Below are 17072 nucleotides of genomic sequence, written 5' to 3'. Positions count from 1 at the left end.
AGGCAAGGCAACTCTGGTCAAAACCTGTATGGGCTCTGCAAAAAGCAAGTGATTCTCATCTTGGCCCACAAGACCCAGGACATCATCTCCCAAGCCATGGATATGACCTGCTTCATTTGCCCATTTGTTTTTTATGGCACATGACCTAGAGGTAATGCTGACATTATGGGGGACCAACGAACAAAGCAGAGGAGCAGCTACAGTATCCTATATAAAAGGAGATATATTTTACACAAAATTAGAGCTACATCTAATATGATCTTTCCACTGCAGAACTCATTTCTGTGAAGTCATTCCACTTCTGGAAACCTCCTTACAAAAGTTTACAGGAAGCATCTCTGAAGCAATCTGGCCTTTAAAATTTACATGTTCTTCATCCTTTATTCATGACCAGCAGTGCTGCTTTCTCTGAGCAGAAATGCAAAACGAAGGTATAAATATTCCTTTTCTTAGGACGCTGTAAAGGATAGAAACTTAATGACCATTGACAGTTTGCACCATTTCAGTGAGTATGCCTGCTCTTTCAGGCATCTTTGCCTAAAATAAGTGCTTGGGAATTCCTGAGGGGTGAGAATTTGGCGGCTTTCATGAAGGACCACATGCCATTTGTGCAATACCTCCCTGGATTCCACAAAACTCATGAGAGACCGTGATAACATATAAAGTGTACAGCTACAGGAAAAAAGAAGCCTTTGCCCTGCAGTTGCCAATTATTTTGGAGTGGGAGGAGGAAATTCTGTATATTCTACTGAGAAAAGAGCTAAAATATGGTCATGAAAAATAAGCTTGTTTTTTGCAGTCTCCTGATACGGAAGCTATGAATTGTTAAGGAGTACTATCACACAGGAAACACATCTTAAGCTCCTTGGAGAAGCTGAAATATAGATGTTCTAAGTAGCTTTAAATAGAGTGCTGTTTCACATCTCTTCTTGAGTGCAGTGCTCATTTTAAAGAGGAACCAAAGTCATCTTGACTCTAAAACTTACCACAGCTAAATGAACATTACTATGCAAGACTTGAAAATAAACTTTAAAGCAAAAACAAATATAGTATGTAGCTAACCTTATCTCTCAATGACGATACAAAATAGGTCTAAACAGAAATAATCGGTACAATTTTAGTACACAGAAGTATAGAATAGTTTGGATTGGAAAGGACCTTGAAAATCATCTTGTTCCAACCCCCACCATGGGCAGGGACACCTTCCACTAGACCAGGTTACTTCAAACTCTGTCCCTGCCCTTGGACACTTCCAGGGATGGGGCAGCCACACCAGGGCCTCACCAGTCTCACAGGGAACAATTTTTTCCTATCATCTGATCTAAACCTACTCTCTTTCAGTTTGAAGTGATTCCCACTTGTCCTGTCACTACATGCTCTAGTAAAATAGTCTCTCCCCAGTATTGTGAGTGGTTTAAAGCAGCAAACACAGAAGGGTACACAGCCCTGATTTCAGTAAACAAGAAAGAACACACTGAAATAGGTAACTGTTATTTATCAGGTTATTCTATAACTGCTCAGAGGGACCCCCAAACAAGTGTGTACTTTTCAGAAAGGTGTTGCTACTTGCAGTAACTCCTTTAGCTAAAGCAACTTGCAAAGCTCGAAACTGTGACTGTGAAGTGTCTAGAAGAGATTGCATCACCTTGTACTCCTATCCCTGTATGATTTCTCTAAGTGCTGAGAGGCCCAAAACAAAATCCGTGCTTTGCTGAGCTCAACCTGCCTGACACCTTCCCAGTACATTAAACACCTGCTAAGCGGGTGGCAGGTTTCAATTAAACCCTGTAGCGCTTTCTACAAATAGGCAGAGAACAAGTTTGTTTTGCAAACATGCAAACCAGGAAAGTATTCTGGTTCTATTCAAACACCCAGAGCTTGAGCCAGTTTCCTGCTGAGGCACAGCCATGGTTCAAGCAGAAAAGGGACCGTCACACCAGAGGACTACACGCAAAAAAAGGAAAAAAAAAAGAAAGAAAAAAGAAAGAAAAACAGACTGATGCAGAGCTATAATTAGAATTAGAGCACACCATGAGTCACTAAGTGCTGCAGGAGCCAGCAGAAAGCAGAAAAATCTTCTGAAAGAAAGTGAGAAAGTTCAAAATGCCCAGTGCATTGGTGTTCATGTTCTGCCCTGTTAATGCAGTCCCTGAAGCTGAAGGCAGGCACTCGGCCCACTCTGGACCGGTTTTGCAGAGTAAGTTCCAAAAAGGTACAGAACCCGCTCATCTTATGGAGTAACACTTTTTTTTTAAGGAAAGAGCTCCATTAGACGATTTTCTTCTCATTATCTTGCTGACTCCTCCTTACATATATATTTTAATGACATTCTATTCCCTTCTACCAAGTTCTCATGATGCTACGAGTCTAAACCAAGCATTTCAGAAGAACCAAATGACAAAAAAATAAAGTGCAAAATTTTACAGGGCATTGCAACCTGCTCTGCATCACCTGCAGGTACACTACGTACAGAAAATACCCCTGAAGTCAACTTCAATCTGCTGATTTTTTCTTGAGCTGCTTCCTGTTAACCTGATGTTTTTGTCATTGTCAAAACACAAACCACTTGTGTTTTGCCTTGCTGCTGTTCCACTCCTTTTGTACTGCTCTGTTTGTTGATGTGCAAGAGCAATCTCCATCTTTTGTGGATTACTGAAATCCATTTATAAAAAGGCTGGATTTAAAACAACAGGCTGGCTTATAAAGATGCCAACATATGTCCAATGGTACTGCCTGTGCATCTACACGTACTTACAGCTGTGAACAGAGCCTCCCAACTCACTGCCCATAAAAACCTTTGTGCTTCTGTTCCAAGCTCACAACCACTTTGTTCCATTTCAAACTGCACTTTCTAGCTGCTCTAAGGGAGACTAGGCAGCTGTTATAAATATTTTATTCTGTATTTTTTTCCACCTAGGATTTACAACCAATTTTTCCCCATGCTTCACATCTGTTCAAAGAGGGTGGCACGTGAGACACGTGTATCGTAATTGTACACGCACTATTGTTTAAAATTACCAGTATTAAATATTTTCCACCATTCTCCTTGGGGCATCTATTAACCGTAACAAGCAATCTGTAATTACTGTCTGGTTACAGCCTCAGGTGCTCAATCCCCCCTATCTTCCCTTTCATTCAAGCCACATTGCAAAATTTCAGGTGTTTCCAGCTGACAGAGACCAGTTCAGACAAAATGTTTTGATGACTGGGCAGGTACACTCAGCAGCAGTACCTTACTGTCTTATTCCTCAGTCACCTGAGCACCTGAGGGGAAACCACCTGTCTCCCCCCCAGGCTCTACACCCACATTTCCTGCCTCTAGCTACCTGGGAGAAAGTGGGAGAGAAGGGGTTGTGTGCACCTAAGTCAAATCTATAGGCTGACAGAAGCTAGGACAAGCTAGGAATGAGGAAACCCAGGCTTTCTAGGCTCAAGGATTCACACAGCTGCACGTTTCAGTCTGGGGTGAGAGTGGGGCTGTTTGGGAGGCTAAACCACTACACTGAACAAATGGTGAGGAAAAAACGGCATTTACTTACCAAACCAAGCCTGTTGTTCTCCCTGGACTTCTATAGCCAATCCAAAGTCTGCCAGTTTTACTGCTGCTCCCTTGGATTTGCTAGCTAGAAGTAAGTTCTCAGGCTTTATTCAGAGAGAGAAAAAAATAAGAAAGTGAGACAAAAAGATAAGTAAATAAATTTTTGACAGGTTTTCACTTTTTTTTTTTTTAAAGTTATGGTAGTCTGGAAAAGAACAAATACTTAGAGGAGTGAAAAAGAGAAGAAACCCATGAGTTTTCTCCATGAGATTTCAAAAACTGCACTTCCCCTTCCTATCTGGAAAGAACCACCAGACCTGTAACGAGCCTTCATGAGCCCACACCAGCGAGACTAAGGACAGCGTGCGGAGAAGGAGGATGGCCAGAATGGGCGTAAGGAGCTGTGACACCCGCTGGTGTGACAGGATGGGTCAGAGATTCCCAAGAGCTCACTGCTGGAAAAATGAGGCAGGAAACTCCCAGAAGATAGGGATTCATTGATGACTAGTCTAGCCCATGCAGTTTGCATGGCACCTACAACTGTCAAACAGAAATGTTTTGCATGACATCCCAACAATAACAGCCCTGTGATCGTATCTGTATTTAGAGGGCAGGTGTATTTACACTGCAAATCCTTCAGCAAAACCAGCATACCCACGTTTGTGCCTGCAGAGAACCTTTACATATAACAATGTTAGTTAGTGAAAGTTCCCACTTTGCTGTTTTTTTAGAGGGTATGCTGGTCACATCTGAAATGAAATGCTACAGTACGCTTGCACAATTAAAGGTAAAGGATTTGAACATAACAATTGTGTTCATTCTACTGATCATAACAAATCCTTTTAACTCCAGTTAGCAAATACATCAAGTGTAAATTGCCCAAAGACAACTTTATTGTAGGAATGTTTGCTTTAAAAATACAACTAATAAACTACTGTAGAAATCAATAGATTATTTCAGAGAACTGCGACCCTCATAGCATTTTCTTGCCTTCTTTCCAATCCCCATGATTTTTAAAAAAGGCTTTGTTCTACATTTACAGAATGACAAAACCCCACTTTCACAGCTATTGCTGTGACTCCTCAGAAACAATTTCTGCAGTGGTCTGTGACAAGGGACTTCACTATATCCAGGCTGGTGCTGGGGCCCCAATCCTGCAAACTTTTCAAGGCGTATTCCATGTTCAACCCAGCAGCAATCATATCACTTCCAAGGGACTATTTATGCGATTGCAGTTAATCCCATGCAGGTACTGACGCTGGAAATAATTAAGATCATAAACCTCTTTCAGCAAAGGCTATCTTTAATACATGTCAGGTACCCAGCAAAATATGCTTGAGCCTAATTAAGGCCTCAGCCACAGTGATACTTCTATTAATTAACAACACAACAGGCCCTGACAAACTCTTTAGCCTAAAGGTGGTTTGGTTTTTCCCCTCTCACCAGACTGTGAAGGAACATTTTTTCGGCACTTTACCAACGCTGCTCTCTTGCTCATCCCTTTGTCGCTCTGTCATAGATTAGACAATATTAAAAAACTTTCATCAATAGTGACTTGATGAATCTTCTATTTCCACAGTTTTGAAAACCGAGATGAAGGGCACTCGGAAAAAAATATAATCTTTATATTCACTTAAATTGTCAGTAACCACCTCAACTACATTATATGAAATACTGAGTGCACAGCTGAGGACTCTTCTCTAGGTTCATCAACACTGATTTAAGCCATGTCACACTCCTGGCCATTTAACAACATTAATTTCAACACACAGTCACATAGTTCTGCAAGGTTTCCTGTCAGAGTGAGAGAAGTTCACAGTAATTAATTCCTGGAATGCCTGTTCTTGTATAAACCTCTTAAAGCAGTGGATGATCCTGTTTGGTTGTGACCTTCAGGCAAGCCAAAAGCAGTGAAAAGCCTCATCCCTTTGGATGAAATACAAGCACTACCCCACCGACCATATACTGCTTTCCCAAAAAGTGATTGTGCTCAGAACACTGGTTTTGTGTTTTCTGCTGCTGGCTTGTTTTTCTGTTGGGTTGATTTTTTTTGGTTTCTGTTTTCCTCTTGGGACTGTTTTTTTATTCCATTACATGCCTTTGCTCTGCAGAGTACCACTTTCACAGGTATGTTCCACCAGAATTCCTGATTTACTCTCATGCCAAAGACAAGAGCCTCCTTTTGGGCCATGCCATGTGGGACTGTGTGCTTAGCCAACATGCAGCAGCCATTTGAGGCTGGCCAGAGGCATGTGGGTAATTACCATGCATTAACTGGGAATGAGTGCAATTACTTGGGAAACATGAACAGTGCAGCACAAGATTTGCTCCCTGGATTCAGTGGTGTCACCTTGTGCTCCCCGGCGACTGGTGGCAGCCAAGCATGCACAACGGCACTGTTAACCGCTAAAATTGCTTACAAATAAATTAACGTGATTTATGCCATACTTTTCCAAAGGTCTTTAATCCTTAAGATACCAAGTACTTAAGCCTCTGTGTAGTTTTCCTTGCATATACCTAGAGCAGCCACTCTGTGGCGGAAGGTAAGAGGGTCACAGCCACAAAATCACAAAAGTTTCGCAAAAGCAGGAATGCTGCTGGCCTGACAAGAACTGGAATTCCTACCCAGAAGTCACTTTTACTGGCTGGTAAAGCCAGGTTGCCACTAAAAGGTTAATTTTCTTCTGGGTCTAGGATCCACCACCATTCTGACTTATGCCAGTGATTACAAACAGAGCAGCAACAAGCACTCCTGCAGGTCATAAGAGGCTGCAAAAGCTCCTGTCTGTTTGCTACTGAATCAGCCTAGAAGTAAAGTTAAATAAAATGAGATCATCCAAAATCTCCCCACCCCCAAGCATGCCATCATGTTGTGGACTGAGTTATCAGAAAAAAATACATCAAGTTTTGCAATTTAAGGATCCATGCCAGCCCATAACCACCTTCCACATCTTGCTGTTCTGGTCCTGGCATCTTCTTTTCAGCACATGGCATTCTGCTCAGATTTCACCACAGTCTTTCAATTAATTCTTTGGGTTTTTTGGCTTTTACCACAAAGTTGTAACTGAAGAAGGATGGTTTTCTGCTTCCTCAAGTTTTCACTTTCACAAATGAAACTGGGCACTACAGCTTGGCAGAAACACTTTTTCTCACACTGTTTTTTCAATTCATCCTGGATTTGCCAGAATAAGAAATCCACACATGGTCTGGAGCAGGCAACAGCTGGATTTAATGCATTCCCAAAGAAAAAGTTGTTTTGTGTGAAAGTATGAAAAGTAATAGGAAGCATCCCTTATTCCATCAGCTTGCATAGCTACAATCCTGGTTTTTAAAATTCCTTTTGATGCTAGAAGCATAGGACTGCATATACGGTGTGGACAGGAATCACTGCAGCAGCTGGACTAATGTGACATCCTTCCATTTAAACTCATTCCATGTTAACCAGCTGCCATGCAAGATTTACAGATTGGACAGAGATTTGTCAGTCTCCTGTTGTACAACTGTGACACAGGAAAATCCCAAAGTGCAAAATGGGTGGAAAATTTGGGGTCTACACCTTTGCAACTCATCCTGCTCTCTGATCTTTTGGAGCAAGCCCCTTCGTGTTCCTTTATGACATCAACATAGACCTTATAAAGTCAGACAAGAACAGTTTGTTTGGGAGTGAAGGTTGGCAAGAAAGGCGACAGCATTCTGATTCCAATCTTATTACTCATGATAACCACTAGAAACTCTTACCGTAGGAAGAAATTTCTGCTCCCCAGAACTCATTCAGAAAGAAAAACTAAAGCCCAAGAAGCTGTGCCACAAGGGATTAGCGTGTTTCGCTGCCTCAGCCCACGCACAATTTTTTCTCCGCCTCATAACGGATCTGATAGTTCAGACCTCCATTTGATTTCAAAATAAACCATCTTAGTTTCCTTGAGGATCGTGAAGCCCAAGTGCCCAAATGAAGTCCTCTCCCTCATCCAAAAGGTAAGCTTACGATGAGCTCTGGACAGCCTTCTCTCTTGGAGCCTCACAGTAAGAGAAAATGATCTTGACTTACTTCTTTCCTTGCCAACATATTTTAAATGCAGAGAGCATTCCTGCAGCAGATGCCTCTAGCCATTTGGATATATACACAGTTAAGAAAGAGGGAATGCTCTCTCAGCACAGAGTTTTCTTTAGAAAGGTTTCTATCCCAACACTAAAGCTTGTCTGGAAGGAACTGAACTCCTCAGTTGAGTGTAGTGAGAACACTGTAGAAATTCCTGCTTGTTAAAGATGTTTTGCAGCCCAGCCATCATCTGGAGGAGAGAGGTCTCTGTGCCAGCGATCCCAGAGCAGCTGACCTTCTGTTACTAAAATGCATGGCATGCAAAGGCTACTGTTCTTCCCAGAAGCACTCCAAATTCTGCTGATGAGAGATGGGAAGTTGCCCTCATGCCCTGCCCCAAAAGCTCTGGATGACACAGACGAAGACCATGTATTCAACGAATGCACGCAGTGCTTGAAAAGCACCTCCTGTTCTCCCTGTACTGCCCAGTGCTAGACAGCCAGGTACTGGCCAGTCTCGAACAGATTTCCTCTGGGGAGAACGAGCTTGTTCTTGCATGTAGGTGAAGCCAAGTAAAAATAAATGAACCAAGGGGAAAAACAACAAGAGGGAAGCGTTTACATTTCGGCTGCTGGCGGCCCTGCGGGGCAGGGATGCTGCTCCGGCGGGAAGGCGGCGGGGCAGCAGCACTCACCTTGAGGTCGCGATGGACCACGCCCATCTGATGGCAGTGCAGCACGGCCTCCAGGATCTGCTGAATGCAATGACTGCATGCAAACACCATGGGCGCCCGTTAGTTCCAGCACCAGGCGACGGGGCGGCGGCCGAGGGCGAGGCCGGGCGTGGCTGCGCTCCCGCCCCGGCCTGCCCTGCCCCACGCCGCCCCGCTCGGGGCACGACGGCCTCAGGCTCCGCCGGGCGGTGCCCGCGCCGCCCTCAGAGACACGCGGCGGAGCGGCTGCCTTGGCTTTGGTTTGAATTGAACACCAATTTCTTTTTCCGTGACAACTTTTAAAAGAAAGAAATTTTGCCACTAATTCAAGGTCGTATTAAATATTTGGCATCCTCTGTGCTTTCTCCTCCTTCCTTACTCAGAGCATTCACAGAGGCATTAAAGAATTGTAGAAATGGTTAGAAATCGCAGCGGCCGTGGAGGTAGCCCCCAAGCCCCCTCCAAGCCAGGTGCTCCAGGTCAATAATTAGCTCCCTGCCGTCAAATTTAGCCGGCAATTAGCGGCACTTGCCTGAGGGCTCGTCACACCTGAGCGCAGCAGCGTGTGGCCGCTCGTTCTGCTACTGCCCCCCGGGCCTCAGCACAGCAGTGGCGGTCACATCTGCAAGCTGACATACATCACAGCCAGGGGTCACCTCCCTGTGCCCACACAGCCACACGGGACAGCCCCAGCACGGCATCGGCACCTGGCACAGCGTGGGCAAAATTCAGCATCTTCGCATGAGACAGTTTTTTGGGCAACCATTCCCCCTTTTGCCATGATGTATATTAGGCCTGTAGACTTGCAAACTGGAAAGAGGCGTCATGCATTATTGGTTGGACTGGTTGTTCAGAGGGTGAGGAGGATAGGCAAGGGAACATCGCAGACATCCCACCCTCTGCCCCTACCCAGCGGAAAGAAAACCCGAAAGTTCTTATATCCAATTGATGGGCGCCAGATACTGACCTTCAGGTCTCTGTGAACTATGCCATTTAGATGACAATGATTAACACTTTCTAGAATCTGCTGTATACAATGACTGCAAAGATACAAGGGCAGAATGGAAGGGAGAACATTTTAAAGGCACATAATCACATTAAATACAAAATAAAATAAAACTTAAAAGCAAAAGGTAAAGAACAAAAACAATTTTACACCTCTTGACAAGTCTTGATTGTACTTTGAACTGGAACAACAGCTTTGTTGAATACAGAGATATTTCCAGCTCCAACACATCCAAAAACCAGAGCAAAATAAAAACCCAAAACCTAACAAAAAAAGACATTTAGCATGGAACATATGACACTTATGAGACAGAATCATCAGACTGTACTTCAATTCAGCAGTATGGAAGCTTTCTGCAGTTTCCAAAAACTGCTATAGGAAAAATAAAGTGAAGGCAGTAAAACAATTACTGGCATGTTTTGGTTTTCTTAATTTTTTGTAGTGAAGTTAACATTTCAACAAGTGCTCAAACAAGAAAATGCTCAGAAATGACATGATATACAGAAAACAAATGAAACAAAAAAAGTCAAAAGCTAGGAAAAGCAAAACATTTTTCATTTTGAATCGAATGGTTTCTTTAAAACGATTAGTAGAATAAAGCCAAGTCATTCAAAAAGGTGGCATGCATTTTCATTTAAAATAGTGTCCAGCTCTAGCTTAGTTAGGAGTCAACTCAGGAAGTGAAAATCCACATTTAAAATTTAGACAAATGTTTTAGTTTGGTGCTTCCAGTAACTGAACTAGCACCTATTTTTCCATGCCCAGGTTTGCAAGTTTTGGCCAGTCTATGATGCCAAAAAGCACAACTAAAATATTCATCTTTTAGAGCACTGGAACTTTTTCAGATTTTTTTTTGGCACTACAAGACCTTGTAATTTTTTTTTAAAGACATCTTTGTGGCACAAGTGAGTAACGGTAAGTAATACAGAGTAGTCAAGATGCTGCTCATCCAAAAGGTTTTGACCATGGAACTCAGAAGGAATGGTCATAAATCAGTAACTGGAGCCCAAGCCTGAAAACCCTTTCTTAGGCAAGTAGTTCACAACTCACTGCACTGTTTGAGTACAGACTACTGCCGTGAGCAAGGGCTTGCAGGAGCAGACCAGTGTGACAGTCTTGGGAGAGGCATCCACAGAGAACAGGAACTATTTCTAGAGGGATACACACACACACACACTAGATATATTTTATATATATATATATGGATATACATATATATTTATATAAAAATACACAAAATACAGAGATGCATCATAACTAGATATTTCACTTATTTGGTCAAATTTTTACTGAATATATAAAATGTGTATATATATTCTATATATATACACACATATATATGCACAGCCCCTTCCAATATGTCATAATTCTAGAACAGGAAAAAATCATCACTGCAATTTTTCCTTATAATTCCCAACTACCTTAAAAACACACAAGGACACCATATACTGGCCTTTGGCATCAATATTAGAAATTTGCTTCAATCACAGCAGGAAAAAATGATCTGAAAATTTTTTTAACATAGCTCCTCTTCTTTCACCCCACCTAAATCCCTAATGCTGGTTTTTTTCCTACAGGGTGTTTTGCTATGTGCTGTTCTGTATTTAAATGTCTAAAGCAATGATGTTTCTACCATTCCTACAGATGCAGTAAGAGCAAAAACAGTGGAAGCTTCCTAATACTCAGAGTAACTTCTTGTCTGTTCATTATTATCCAACCACTGTTGTTTGGAACACTTAATTCTTTCCAGTCATCTCTCAATTAATTCCAAATGTAAAGGCATAATTTAAAGTTATATGTACTAAATACGTATCATTGAGGGGGTGTGTTTTTAAACACACAAAAACATAAGGATTCTTTAAATTTACTTCAAGAGCAATTTCTGTGAAGAGTGTGATGGTAGAACATACTGTCTTTAAAGTAACTGACCACAATGTTTAAGATTATTAATTTTATGAGAATATTTAAGATTTATTATTATATGAGGACAAACATGAGATAAGTGGTCCTGATACTTTATGCAAGAAAATATGATAATTGTCAACTTATTCTTCAAGTTTTTCAACAAGCACTTGCAGAAAATTGCCAGAGATTTCATATTTGAGCTCAGACTATGAGATGCACAGTGTAATTGCTTATTGCTGAAACACAACAAAAATTTTCAAATAGGAAAAGGAAGTTAGCACTTCTAGACCGAGAACAAAATTCATATTTAATGCAAAATTCTTTTAAGACCAACTTATGCTTCAACCTTTGATCAGCAAATGTAAGAATCCATGGAGGAGCTACTTGAACTGTTATGTCCAGTTTGCAGAGGAAAAAATGGGTAACATTTTAACAAATTGAGATCCATTTTCAGCTTTTTCAGATCTGCAGACACCAAGACTTCCCGTGAGTTCTCCACCATGCAGTTGTGAGCTCAAACTGCCCAACTGTGTCCTTCCAAGTCTAAGAGAACTCCTGGAGAAATCCTAGAGTCTCACAGACTGGGCTAAGGAAACTGATGCCAAACACCAGGATATATTTAAGTAACTATCCTAGAATTATCAAAGGCAACATTAGAAAAACAAATTACTTACCTGGCATCTGCTTCGCTATAATATTCTCTTGCAACTATATCTTCAAACAATTCACCTCCAGTGACTCTGTTACAAAAAGCAAGATGGGGAAAAGGAGATTTCAGAAGTGAAAATGCACATCTTAAATTAACTTGACAAGGAGAAGTCAGAGGGGAGTAAGTGAAATATTTGTACAGAAATGCAAGAGGTTTTGCAGCAAGGTGCAGGAACTAAAGTGGAAGGTTTGTCCGTCCAAATCATTACATGAATAAAATGAATATGGTGGAAGTGCAATCAGAAAGAGAAAATAAAAACTAAGGGTGGCAGCGTATTGGACAAGATGCCAGACATCAGGTATGGATGTCAAAAGGAAGGAGTAAAACTACAAGGATAAAGGGAAGTGACCAGCAAGGAAAATTGTGGCTGAAGTTCAGAACAGTTCAGGATAATTTGAAAACTGCAAAGATAAGAAATGCTAAAATACAACAATGTTAAAAAAGGAAAAGGGCCTTTCAGTGTAGGTCAAATCACGACAGAGGTGTACCCAGGTGCCAGAGGGGCTGGCTTTTTGTGCTTTGGCCAGAAAGAGCGTTACTGAGTTGGAAGGAAAGTATCAGTAGAAGCGGGGTACCTTAAACAGTTTAACAGCAGATTTTTCCTAGAAAATTTCCATTCATCTTTGTGGAGAAAGTAGGAATAGCTTAGTTAAAGTACCACTTAAGTTAAGTACAAGGGAAGAACTGCACAATCCTAGGGCCAGTAACAGAAGTGGCTGTGCATCATTGCATACCCAGGAGCTCATTGGACCACCAGTGGTTTAATGGTAGAAAGTGATTAAAAAGAAATAAAACTGTTTTTATATCCCAAAAATCACAGTCCAGAATGAGCCCTGAGCAGGATGCTGCCACAATCTTGGATTGCATCTGAAATAGGGTGAGAGCAATGTCCTCAAGTGCAGCAGTAAAATCCCTCCTCATATTGTACCAGTTCTGGTCACTCATGCTCAGAAAAGGGAACTGGAAGAGCAGCATGAACAGAGAAATTGCTACCGGGCTAACCCATCACTCACTCATCAGATCTCTTCAGAGATGCAAACCCCGTTTAGCTTGGCAAACCAAAAGTTAAGAGGGATGAAAATAAATACTGAAGAGAAGCATAAGCCTGTCTCTCCCTAGAGGAGAGTTGTAAGGGATAATATTGGTACAAAAGTACATGAGCATACAATACCTATGAGTGAATATAAGGTTAAAATCAGGAGAAGAGTTCAAGCAATCTTTGTAAGATGAAGATTAATGAGCTTTTCAATAATATCATAAAACTTGTCTGCCTGTGTCACAAGAGTGGACTCACAGCACAGGAAGACCCTTCCTGTAACATTTCTGTTCCATGGTGTAGGCTGACAGACTTGCACAGCTATGTGCAATTCTTCACATAAACAGGCGCTTACATAAATAATTCCTAGACGAGAATGAGAGATCAATGTTTGTATTTCATTACTGGTTACGAATGCAGATACTAGCACATTATATTCCCAGTGAATTCCCAAACATAAAAGCTTCAGTGGGCAACAAAATACTTAAAAGATTGAGATGCTTAAAAATCTATACTACAGTGAACACAATTATTGTTGAATACAATTAAGTTTATTAGGATTAAAAAATTAAAGGTGGTAATACTTGGAATGCTCAGAACTGTAACATTCACTTGCAAACTGCTGTACTAAGAGTTCGTTGAGGATCCCAGTTCTCAGTCACATTAGATGATGACAGAAATGCCCTTCTCAACTAGCAGCACTGCTCCTTTCTTTGAGAAGGCCAGTTCAAGAACTTCATTTTCATGATTTCATTTATAGTTGGGTTACACCATCCTTTTTCTGGGTTTACACTGACTGACTCTCAGTGTAGAGACTTTCAGGTAGCAGAATGCTATTTTGTACAAAAGTCTGCAGTAAAATCTGGAGGAGGTAAAGTGGTTTGTTGCCTAATTTGTATTCTCTTTCTTTTTGTCTTCTACCTTCCAGAGACTGGCTTTGGTTTGATTGATGCATATTTTGACAGTCTTGCATAACTCCTTTTTGCATATATATTTGTCTGCCACAGTTCTGGTAAAGAGGAATAATTCTCACTCTGTGATGAAAGAAAAAACAAAGCATCCTTTGATCTTACTCTTTCCTAAAACACTTATTTTTGATCCAAGACAAAGAAAGAAAACAGGAAGCTTTAGTCATCAAAGTGCCTTTCACAGTGGAAGAGAATACCAAATTGATGTTTGTTCTTCTCCAGCACAGAGGGAAGAAGGGGATATGAAATCTTACTTGCTGACACTAAACATTTGCTTGGTAGGCACAACCATTGTTAAATGACGAAAAGATTAAAGCAGGAACAGAGCAGGTGAATTTCACTGACAACCAAACAAACAGTCAGCAATTCCCATGCTCTATCACTCTGAAGGATACCTTAGGAATAGCTCTCCCAAGACAGCTAAATGGCCACAATGAAGGAAGGGAGGGCAGCGCAGAGCAGGGCATGAGGAGAGGCCAGAACCCACCTGCACATTCTGGGCAAACCACAACAGCCGTGCTCATGGCCTTGGCTCACTGAGTGTCCCTGAGCAAGGTGCCCCTGCAGCAATAAAGGTCATGGGCATCACAGTGTAGGACAGCCCACAGGTCCCAGGAAGCCACTCACAAACGACTTTGGCCCTTCACTACAAAGCTACATGAACAGGTGCCAAGGGTACTATCGCCCTGCAGGATGCAAACAGGAATGGATCTCAATGCTCTTCTGACACAGATATGTACCTGGATCCTGGGACGTTGTATTTCATGCCAGGCCATTCATTATATAAGCTGTAGTAACTTTCAGTAACCTAAAAGCCACTGGTTCTTACAAATTGCTATGGTTGTTTTGTGATTTTTCAGAAGAGCATACTGAAGAGGCAACAAGTAAAGCACATGGGTTTGTTTACACAGAAGAGTTACAAGCAGCACCAAGGCCCTCTGCACCACTTTCAGAAAAACGCTGGTTTATGTTTACAAATATAAGAGAATAATTAAAAGGAACGCACAAATTAGCACAGACAGCTAAACCAGCCTCTGCTGATGATCACACTGGTGTGGTTTCTGCCTAGCTTACATTTGTTTCTTCAATTGCCTTCATAATGGAGCTGGGAGGAGGAATCTAACAGCAGCCACAGAATTTTTACATTTATCTGTAGCCTTTCTACTTCTGAAAGAGAGGTTCAGACACTTACCTGAGCCTAACACTGCTTTGCAAATTAGGCTGTTTTTTTGTATTTTCTGTTTATTCTACACAGTATGGTCCCTGCACTTAGAATACTAAAAGCAAGGCCAGGATTCTTAATGTACCAATTGTTGCATCTCATCAAGCGCATTAAAACGGGAGACACTGAAAATAGAGAATCTCATTGACTTGCACAAGAGAGTCTTCAAGTGCTACAGCTGTTTCCATTCAGATACAGCAATTAATACTGACAGAATTGATTGGATTTGAACTCATCTAACATCATTAACACTGAAGACAGTCTCATTCGTGCTTAGCAACTGAAATGGTCCAACAGACGCAAATCCTGACTGCAGCTGCCTTAACCAATAGGGAAGGGGAGCAAAAACTTCATGAAGTCCATTATTAAATTCATGAAGTTCATTGTTCAATACCCATTTTCCACATGGATTTCCAGAGACTCCCACCTTCCCATTTGACACCAGAATTGTTCACCCAAATGCACATCTGTAACAGAGTACATTAAACACTGTTTCTTTCTCTGGATAAAAGCACAGCTATGCTTGAGGTATACAAGTGAAGCAAGAGGCTGCAGACATCTCTATGGCATTTAATCCAAAGAGATTATTAGAAATTCAAAATAGAGAGTAACAATGATTATTCTTTTCTATCCACAGAAAGGGCAGTCTTCCCCTTCACTCTCTCACGTGGGACGCAGTCTGCAAGAAATTTCTGAAGAAACAGTCGTACCAAATCCCACACAGTCTGAAAGAAATCATTAAGAAAATGACGTGATGGCATGTGTGGGTGGAGTGACAGTGTTACACCACAGTCAGGCTCCTGCTGAATAAAAACTAAATAAAGAAAAGCAGGTTCTTGGCCTCCGTGTTCAAGAAGTGCATACGGTACCTTTTTATCGTGGCAGCTCTTTTATATACTTGTCAACAGGGCAGTAACCACATGTTTTTAACTGCAATAAAAGGTGAAGTTTCACTAATAAATAATATTAGTGAGCATTAAAGCAATGATTTCTTAATCTGAATGTGAAAAATTAACTGTGAACAGGCATTCTCAGTAATTTGGCAAAAGTTCCTCAAGAATGCAACCTGTTGCTTCTCCAAAGACAACGATCAGTCAGCAAAGTGACTGCCTCTGCCATTTAGACATTTTCTTTTTTGCAAAATAAGTAATTTTTACAAAGCCTTCAAACCACATATTCAAAACATAAAAGCTTTATATAAATGTTTGAGGCTGTTGTTTGTCCTGAATGGGACTGTCAGGGAACAGAGGAAGTTCCAGCCAATGCAGAACACTTCCTGTGGAATCCAGTTTTTGGCCAAGGCAGTATCTTTGGGTTAGGCATTAATGTTTTATTGCAGAACACAAGCTTCTATTTGCTCCTTTTACTATCGAGATCTAGATACTGTTATCTACAACTTTGAAATTGTTCAAATGTTCTAGTTCACATCACAATCATAACCCCCTGAGATAAGTCTGGCTTTATATATTAAATTTAAGGCAGACATGGACTAACTGCAATTATAGTAGGCCCCAGTTTCTCACAGTACAGCAGTACGACAAAAAAAAATAAATAGCCACTGGTTTTTAAAAGGGATATTGTCCCTAGAAATAAGAATTCTGCATGCACTTCTTACAAAAGTTCTGGATTAAGAAGCTTTTTCCAATTCCACATAGAAAGATTTCCTCCGTAGCCCTTAAGGAAAGAAAAGGCAAAACAAACCCCAGTGCATGTCAGAGAACAAATATGTGAGTGGTGCCCTGGAGCCATTTCCAAGCCAACAGTCACTGCACTTACCTGGGATAGACACAAATCACATACAAGCTTCTGTGGAGCCCAGTTAGGATTTGAGTCCTGAATCCCGAATGCCTTCACTGCAGACAGATTATTTAATATTTGTGTATTTCTAGTCTGAAATCTAGTGTTGAAGAAGTCTTTATAGATTTCTTTAAAAAAAG

General features: G+C 41.2%; 1 protein-coding gene across 34 annotated transcripts in view; it reads right to left on the bottom strand.

Moving 5' to 3' along the window:
• The window catches only part of CAMK2D (calcium/calmodulin dependent protein kinase II delta), a 124360-nt gene that overhangs the window by 34972 nt on the left and 72316 nt on the right, over positions 1-17072 (bottom strand). For 23 of the 34 annotated variants that reach the window (XM_048304377.1, XM_048304378.1, XM_048304374.1 and 20 more), the window contains exons 6-8: positions 11875-11940; positions 9257-9329; positions 3540-3642 (exon numbers count right to left, since the gene is read on the bottom strand). In XM_048304377.1, the coding sequence (XP_048160334.1) occupies positions 3540-3642; positions 9257-9329; positions 11875-11940 (242 nt within the window). Of the gene's footprint in view, positions 1-3539; positions 3643-8271; positions 8345-9256; positions 9330-11874; positions 11941-17072 lie in introns of those variants that run through there. The other 11 variants (XM_048304375.1, XM_048304376.1, XM_048304380.1 and 8 more) reach the window with 2 other exon arrangements.

Source organism: Corvus hawaiiensis, chromosome 5 (genome assembly GCF_020740725.1).
Source record: "Corvus hawaiiensis isolate bCorHaw1 chromosome 5, bCorHaw1.pri.cur, whole genome shotgun sequence".
Classification (NCBI taxonomy): Eukaryota; Metazoa; Chordata; class Aves; order Passeriformes; family Corvidae; genus Corvus; species Corvus hawaiiensis.
Note: the sequence above shows the minus strand (reverse complement) of the source record. Positions and strands in the feature narration are given on the sequence as shown.